General features: G+C 35.6%; 1 protein-coding gene across 1 annotated transcript in view; it reads left to right on the top strand.

Annotated features, from left to right (window-relative positions):
• The window catches only part of LOC106459460 (spectrin beta chain, non-erythrocytic 1-like), a 179,713-nt gene that overhangs the window by 77,615 nt on the left and 92,714 nt on the right, over positions 1–9,384 (top strand). The window contains exons 36-37 of the mRNA XM_022385955.1: positions 7,820–8,020; positions 8,710–8,826. Of these exons, the coding sequence (XP_022241663.1) occupies positions 7,820–8,020; positions 8,710–8,826 (318 nt within the window). The remainder of the gene's footprint in view (positions 1–7,819; positions 8,021–8,709; positions 8,827–9,384) is intronic.

Below are 9,384 nucleotides of genomic sequence, written 5' to 3'. Positions count from 1 at the left end.
ACAGTTTTGTATCTTTGAGAGCATTCACTTTGAGCCTTGAGATAGATTCCCTGGCTAGTGGGTTTTTGATAGACAGATGTGGCGTATGTGTTGTTGTTGGCGTCGATATGTACATCTAGAAAATTGATGGTTTTGTCAGTGGCTATTTCGTGGGTAAATTTAAGCACGGAGTTGTCCTGTAGGTTTTGTTGGAGCTTCATTAATTCATCAGTGTCCTTGGTAACGATGAAGCAGTCGTCGACGTATCTGCAGTACAGTGCGGGATGGTGGACACATCTAAAAATTGGCGAAGGCTACTCCGAGAGGAGAGCCCATGGCAACTCCGTCGACTTGCTGGTATAGCGAACCATTGATATGTTGAAAAGGTGACTTCGTAGTACAGGCGAGTAGAAGTTCACGCATTATTTCTTCAGGTATTTTGGGTGGAGACATGGTTGGGTGTCTGTAAACGTTGTCACAGATTATGTCTATCGTATCCTGGACTGGTACATTGGTAAATAATGATATATATATATATATATACATATATATATTATTTGTACCTAGCTGATGTACATGATTATAACCAATAGAAACAAGAGATTTTTCTCTACATAAATCTTATTACAGTTGTCTGTTTTTGACAGGCAGTAGGGTGGTCCTTAATTGCAGGTAAAAATTTCAGGTTAAAAAATCTAAAGCTCTCACCCCCTAATTTTGTTACAATTTACAAAAATCATTAAATGTTAAACTTATCATATTTAGAGGTTACCTAATGAGGTTGAAATTCTAGACTGCAATAGACTGGTACTATATGTATTATATGATATAAAAACATATTTGTTATTTATTATGAATGATTTATTTAAAGTATATTATTATTTTATTGCATGTACAATAATATAATTATATGCTTTTGGTTGGTTAGTCACTTTTGCATTGTTATTGTTTCCTTTTTGCTGTTAGAGAAGCATTTTCTATGACCCTGGACAACTTGAAAGAGGAATAGTTTTGTTCTTTCTTTGTTATGATGGCATTATACTCCTCAATAAGGACCACATCCCTTTCAGCATTGCCATTTGCCACATTCATGTGTTGAACTGTATGAAGTAACTCCCTGTACTCCTCTGATAATCCAGAAATCCAGATGGAATTTTGAGACATCTTAAAACGTCTTTTGTGTTCTTTGTGATGAAATCTTCAATTTACATGTCTTCAAACTTTCTGATATTCAATTATATGCACTTTGAAGGTCTATCCATGCCTTCTTTCTTATTTAATGCCTTTACCATTGCTTGTTTTGTCTTTTTGGATACAGCTGAATCAAAGAATATCAAACCAATAATTCTTCATTGAGATACCATAGATATACAGCAAATTTCTGACAAGCAAATCTTGAGAGAGCAGAATTTACTTTCTTATACTTAACAATATATTGTAGGAAGGTAAGATGATTGTAAGGAGCAGAAATGGCATCAAGAGCAGAGAACCATACCCTAAGATACACTTGAACAACAAACATACAGATTCTGATACAGTATGTTACCTCATCTCATACATATATAGCTATTCTCGTTCAGTGCCATCACAGGCTGATAGGTGGCTGATCTATAAGCAACATTTTATTCATATGCCACAAGCCTTGAAACTCCCAACTACCCCACAATCATGTGGTTCACAGTGTCTTTGCATGTAAATTGTCATGTGACAACCCTCCACCAATAAAAATGCAACACAGCCTCCTGACACATGTGACTCCTCCCATTCAATTCTGCCTAACTATTATTTCTTATTAGACAGTTATCGAGCGTGTGCAGACTTGTGTTATTTTTCCTGCAATATTTTCTTTAACTTTGTGAAGTAGTCCTTTAATGTTTTTTGTTCAGTTCTACAGTAAGTTTACAAGTCTATTTAATTTCATTTTAGACTTCCGAAGCTCATATCACAACTTTCACATACTATTACTAATGCTTCATCAGCTGAATTTTTTTCTTCTCTTTTTATGTTTATTTTATCGATTCACCTGTGACTTGGTAAGTTATTTAATTTTTGTGTTTATTGCTTTTCTTCCAGGGGAATGTCCCTTTTAGGTCAGGTCTAGGTTCTCACTCCATGGCAATTATTGCATGTTCAGGTATACTACATACATAACCAAATTCAGCACTATGTGGCCAACTGTATGACATACTGAGGTTATATTATCTCCCACCTAGTGATTCAGTTGCCTAAACCTCGTGTTGTGAGTCTTGGTGTTGCATGGTCCCAAATCTAATCATCCTGCAGACTGTGGTTACATGGGATGTGTTGCTGGTGGTACATGCACTCCAGCCTCTGTGTGGTCCTATCCTGGGTTGATGTTGCATGGGTTACTCCCAGCTACTCCTGATGCTCCGCCTCAATGGGGTTGGACCCCAGTAGGTTGATGTTGCATGGGGTATCTTGGTAAGGGTTGTATGGGATGTCCCACTGAAGTTGTCTTTGGTGGGTGGCTGATCTCAACAATCTTGATGTATACCCATGGCCTATAACACACATTGTTCAGATGAGGTGTTCCACAAGATCGCTTGTAGGGTTTCCTCCCGATATATTTACTTCAAAAATATGCTCCTTCCAGACTGTACTAATGCATGGACTTTCATGGGTAAGGCAGAAGGGGATAGCTGCCCATCCCTACCGTCCCTTAGATTGAATAAATTGAAGGTGGTCTGCTTTTAAAAATAGGAATTTTGTGGTCACCCATTGCACTGTCTCTGGTATCTGTGTTCCTCTGGACTCTCCATCGTGATCTCCTCCCAATGTTCTTCTAGTAGTGGAGTATGAAAGTCCTTACTAGTTTCCAGTTTTGATCCAAAGGGGAGGTGGGCCATGGAAGCATCCTCTTGAACGTGATCCTTTCCATTCAGTAGAGAGTAGAAAGGTGGTGTTCTGCCAGTGTGGATGGCATTGATCCTTCAATCATGTGCTACACCTCCATGCAGTGTGTCCTGGAGGCTGATGTTGCATCCAGCTCCTGTACAGTTTTGTATTGAAGGTGAGGTTGTATATAATTTTAGAGGTGAGCCACTTCTGTGCGGTGGGACCCGGAAGTTGGCATTGCACTTCAGCTTCTGTATGGTCCTACCTATCTAGGGGATGATGTTGGGCATATTTCATAAATATGCTCCATCTCTGTGCAGTGGGCCCCAGATCTTGATGCTGTGCCCAGCTTATGTGCAGCTCTATCTGGAGTCTGAGGCTGCATATCTTTTACAAAAATGATCCTCTTCCACGCAGTGGGACTCTGAGGTTGCATTGTGCTCTGGAGGATGTTGTTGATTTAGAGTAGATCTGTCATATTGTAGTTCACCCCACTGATTGAGATCCCTTGTTCTACCACCACCTGGATGTCAGTTTCTAGTGAATGGCTTTGGTTTAGAGCTGGACTAATCAACATAAATCCTCTCACATGTATTGGTTGTGATTCCACATTCTACCTTGGTCTAGGGTTTTTGATGCATGCTTTCCACCTCTGTGTGGCGGGTCCTGAAATTTGAGGTTGCACACACATTCAATCCAGCTTTTGTGCGGTCCTATTTGGAGGATGATGTTGCACAGGACAAATGTTGTCCCTCTAGCATTCCACCTCAGGGGGGTTCATTACCTAAGGCTGATGTTGCACTATGTGGAACAAGTGCAATTGGTTTTGGATTTCACATGAAATGCCACATTGGCACATACCTTCCTACTATTGTTCAGATGTCAGGTTCCTGGTTGGTTGGTTTTGAATTTGTGCACATTTGCCCTATTTTATGGATTGGTATGGAAATTGTCTCCTTCCATTCTACTCAACTTGAGGTGAAGACAGTGTGGACCCTTCTCTTACCATGGGTCGGATGATGTACGCCTGATGCCATCTGGTTTTGGATTGGAGTTGACCTGCTGGTACAGTCTGATGCATCCATAGCCACTCTATATCATGGGGCATATCCATTTAAGCTTTCCCCACCTTTCCGTTTGTAGATGAAGATCCTCTATTCATTTGTGAGATTTGGGTTCAAACCTTCTCAGTTTTCTCTCCTTTGGATGTACTTCTCTAATTTCCTCCTGTGTTTGCAACACCTATTACCACACAGAGAGAAGAGTATACCTGGTACTGTTTGTTCCTCTCCCAACAAGGGTTCACACTTCATGGGTGTATTCAGATGCTTTTGAAGATTACTTATCTATATTTCTTAGACTGGTCCCTCAACCAGGTCAATGTGGGTTTCCAGTTATATGTGTGAGGGGAGGTATGAGAAGTTATAATTTTCCTACATTGAAAACATTGAAGTAATAGTTAGGTAGAAACAAATAGTGGGAGTCACATGTGTCAGGAGCCTGTGTGCACTCCTATTGGTGGAGGGTTGTCACATGATTTACATGTAAAGTTGTTGTGAACCACGTGGATTGTGGCATAGGTGGGCGTTTCAAGGATTGTGGCACACACAGAAAATTTTTATATAAAGGGAAGCACTTAATGAGAACAGCTATATGTGTGAGAAAAGGTAAGTATCTATGAGGAATAAATTTTCAATATAGGAAAATTATAACTTTCATGGAGTCCTCCTTTCTCATGACCAATGATTTTAAACTGTGCCATAAACATCCAGATATTGAGGGCACTTAATGCCTTGGCCATCTATCATGCATGATGCACTGCTCAAGGTTCTCAAGGTGCAACTCATGAGGAGGAATGCCACCAAGAAAGGTTATGCCCAGTTCAAGAAACTCTTTATAATCATCTCTAGGTTGACTGACCTGAAGTGGTTTTGTAGCAAACTCAGTGACACTGTCTTTAACTTCCTGTATAGCTTCTGCTACTTCATCATGGTTAGATGCACAACTGGACTGGTCCATATATACCCCGTATTGTTGGAATCAATTGAAAATTGCAATATCTGTACCTCAGGAAAGCCCCAGACAATCTTTGAAGTCACATACCTGGACCAGTTCTAAGATATGATGCTGGCATGCCAAATATAGAAAAATTATGTTTATTCTTTGTTCTAAAAGCATACATGCTTCATTTCTATGACCAGTGTTGTTTGCTGTTGTGTCAAAGCAAACTACTTTTACACAATCAATGACTCCCCCACTCTTCTAGCAAATGTGCTAGATCAGAAGCTTGAGCTTCTCCAGTACTAGAAATCAACCTTAGAACACCTAGGAATTGGTAGGTGATCCACTTGTTCCTTCCCTGTTAGATCATTAAGGAGCTTGCTATCCCAGTGAACTACAAATGAGACTTGGCTGGAAGTGTTCCTCTAAGTGTTTGACAAGTTGTTCACAGAACTGATGTTGAGATTTTTAGATCAAAGGACTGTTGCTGGTTAGTTCCTGCACATCATGACCAAGACTGTGAGCTGTGTCAGTAAGGACAAATGTTGCCTTTCTGTCACTCAACTTTATTCTATCCATAGCTGCTGCTAAATTAGGAGTGATGATATTATTTCTTCTTTTTCTTGCCCTCTTTTTAGCTTTAAAAGATGATGATTCTTCAATTTCCTCTATCTTCATCACTGAAGACGAAAGGCGGAAGACTTTTGAAACATTGTCCTCTACACTTGTGTTTCTACAAGAGGCAGTTGTCATCCATTCAACTAAGTTTTCTTATCACTTTCATTGATAATATTTTCCCCAACCTTATTTTCACTGCTGTGGGATGATTCCAACAACTGACGGTTTTATTCAAGGTCTGCTGTTCCTGCTCTGCATATTGTTTTCTGTCCACATTCTTTTCTCAGCCCTTGATTCCTTTAAAGTAAGAATTTTATCTACCTGACCTATGCATTCAAAATGTCCTTTTTCCATTTGAGTTAGAAAAGTCAGTCTTCTGAGATCTTGATCATGGTTAGAGCATCCCTATGAGTGATTTTAAAAATGTTCATCCAGATTATTCACAAGCCCTGCTTCATTAGCTCACTGTGTCTCAATTTTCTTTTTTGTATTCTTCTTTAGCTTCATCCATTTTTCAGAAAGCTTCTCTACTTTGATAATGACATCATGTTCTGGATGAATTTGAATTTGAATCTTGTTCCAAAAAGCTGCAGCCTTCTTGATCACAGTCTTTGACCTTTCACTCACTGTTTTCTATAATGGTTTGTGATAGTAGAAAAACACATGCAGAACTTGCATATTTGAAGGTAATTTGATCTCTGTTAGTTCAGTTTCTTCTGAACCAAGCAGTCGAAGTATAGTCGTACTTCTTGTTGCAATATCTATTTGTAATGATACACCAATCAAGTGGCAGCTGAAATGATACAGAAGAATCTGCTTAAGTGTTTCTATACCCTTACAGAAATTCTAGAAATAACTGTCATGTCATACAGATTATTACAAAATAAAAAAATAGCAGCATGGAATATTTAATTAGGAATGTTCTTGAACATTCTGAATAATGTGGAATACTCTAGAATATTCCAGAATATGCTACAGTATTCAAGAATGTGCTACAATATTCCATAATAATAATAATCTAGAATATGCAGTTATATTGCAAGCTGTAAGATAAAATATCAACTACTTTGGCTAATCCTAAATGTTATTCAGTATGAATTACTTATTTATGTATTGAAACAAAATGAGGGTGTGAGATTTGTGAATCAAAACTTCAAAAATAAAGACCATCCTAATAGACAGTGGCTTTAGATTTTTTGTTTATGATCATCATTGCTCAACTTGAGCAGCAAACTGAATTTTTTAAACTATTTGTAACTTACTTAGGAAACTAAATACATTGTAGTAGTTATGAGAAATTTTATTTTGGTTATAAATATATTTTTGTGTTCTGAAATATATATATTTGATAGCTACATGAATAATATTTTTGGACAACCAACATAATGAGAAAAAATTAAGGTTAAAAGGAAACCAGCTTTTAACAATTAAAGGTCTGGAACCTGGAGTAAGTTGCTAAATTTCTTGTTTTTTATTTATATCTTTTATTTATTATTACATATTCTTAATAGAAGCAACTAGCATGTGAAAATTTGAAATTTCTTAGGTAACAAGAATAAAAAAAATTCAAATTTTATGAGCTCAGTAATGAAAGCTCACAAGCATAACTTGATTGATTTATTTTGTCTGTGAGGGAGAAATAGATACAGACTTCCACTGTGATTTACTGCTTTCCATAAAGTGATAAACAGCTTCCTCAGAACAAAGTTCAGCAATAAAACAACAACATTAAAAGAAAACAGTTGTGAAAAGGTTAACAGCTGAAATTGTGAAGATAAGTAACTTAAAACTACCAAATCAATTATGGTTTCAAAGAAAAAGAAGAAAAGGTATTAATTTTATTTCATATTTTTCAACTTTTTATTTCACTACATATTTGTTATATTTATTTTTAGGGTAGAGAAAATGAGAAATAAGATACAAAAATTTTACCAAAGATGACTTTTGATAGTCATTTAGGAGATTTTAGAGGTTATGTAAATGAAATATAAAAACTGTAGGATGAAAGTAACTATTATTATTGTTAACATGAAAATCACCTTTAACTCAGATTGACACAGTAAAACCTTCATACATTTACAGACAAATCTTAATTAAAATATTTAATTAAATAATCTGATGTTTCTTTAAAACAAACTGGTAGTGTTTACTAAATGCTTGTCAAATTTCATGAAGATACACTTAGTACATTCAGTATGTATAGTTTCATGGTTACATGATGGTTACAAGGTCAGTCAAATTGACCAACCCTGCATACAGATGAGTAAGTCATCTCCATTCTAGGAACTTAAAAAGAAAGGATACACATTTAACATTTAGATATTGTAATTTGACAATGAAAATGTAACCTATATTTTTCTCTCAGAAACTGGAACGAGAAATCCAAGGGCATCAGCCAATTATTGATAAACTTCTGGCTTGTGGTGAAGCACTAGCTGACCAAAAGCATTTTGCTGCCTCATCTATTCTAATCAAGTGTGAGGAACTTCATCAGAATTGGCAGGAACTTCTGTCATTAGCTGTTGAAAGGAAGAAGAAGTTAGAACTTTCTCTCAGGGCTCAACAGGTATGAATATCATGTGTTAATAGTAAGTGTAATTTCATAAGAAGCCAAGTAACTAACTACATGGTTGAAGAAATATTAGTAGTATGTTCTGAAATTGGTTTTGCTACATGTATATGTAGAATAATCCATTTTGAGAAAAACATAATGTTCTGTTTAGAATTGCATTCTTTTAATAGAATCAGAGAGAGGTAAAACAGAAGACAAAATTTTCAAGATGTTGACTGCATTCAATATGTTTTTATTATATTACAGGTTTTTATCTTGTACCATATTACTATGCTTCTCTGTTTAAAAATTAATATGATTGAAATACAGTCATTTAAACTTAAAATCTTTTCTACTTTTTAGTTTGCCAAGATAAGAAGTCTTTAGTAGATAAAAACCTCAATTTTAAATCATAAAAACTAAATTCTTTGTTGTAAGCCCTATGTACATCTTTGAGGTTGTGTTTTACATAGATTTTATTTTTTATAGAATATGTACCTTTAAGTTGATTAATTCCAACACTTGGTAACAACTAAATTTTTGAGTTTTTTTAATGTTGTTTTTTATATTTTTTAGCCATGGTAATATATTTTATCTATTATGACAAAATTCTGATTATTTCAAAGCATCTTAGTGGCAGTTTCAGAAGATTACTAAAGGAAAGTATGATTACAGAAACAAGAATATTTTTTTTCCTTTTCTAGTTTTACACAGAAGCAAATGAGGTGGAAACATGGATAACAGAGAAAAATGACATTTTAACAAGTACTGATTATGGTCGTGATGAAGATGGAGCTGTCAGGCTTTTAACCAAGCATAAGGTTCTTATCAAACTTTATAAATTACTCAGTAATCATGATTATGATATTTTTGTGGGACAGAAATTCTGCAAGAGTAGTTTTTATCTGCTTACTCATTATTGTTTTGCTACTAATACACCAATGAGAAACTTAGCGTAAAGTTGGTAATCAATATTATCTAGAGTCCCAAGTAACTAAATCTAAAGTGAATATGAGATAGGTGTAAAAGAAGTTTATTTTTAATGAAGCTAAACGACTTCAGATAAATGTTTTTTTTTATTCTACCCAACGTTTTGGCTTTTGCCTTTTTCAAGGGTCATCGAACGGCATGGGTTAAAAAATGTCATTTTCATTTAAAATGGTTTCCATCCTTCAGTTAGTACTTAAAACTTAAAAAATAATAAATGAAATCCAGTTTTTTGTGTGTTTTTAATAATATGAAACATAGTGTAGTCATTGAAAAAAAATATGTTTAAAGTTGCAGAATGCCTCTTCCACAAATGCTTATGAATTTTGAATTCTGACTTATTTTTTCAAGTTTCAGTTTTTTAGTTCTCATTGGGTCTTTAATTTAATTTA

The sequence above is a fragment of the Limulus polyphemus genome, unplaced genomic scaffold (genome assembly GCF_000517525.1).
Source record: "Limulus polyphemus unplaced genomic scaffold, Limulus_polyphemus-2.1.2 Scaffold612, whole genome shotgun sequence".
NCBI classification, from domain to species: Eukaryota; Metazoa; Arthropoda; class Merostomata; order Xiphosura; family Limulidae; genus Limulus; species Limulus polyphemus.
The sequence above is the reverse complement of the archived record's forward strand: the minus strand, read 5'-3'. Positions and strand labels throughout refer to the sequence as shown.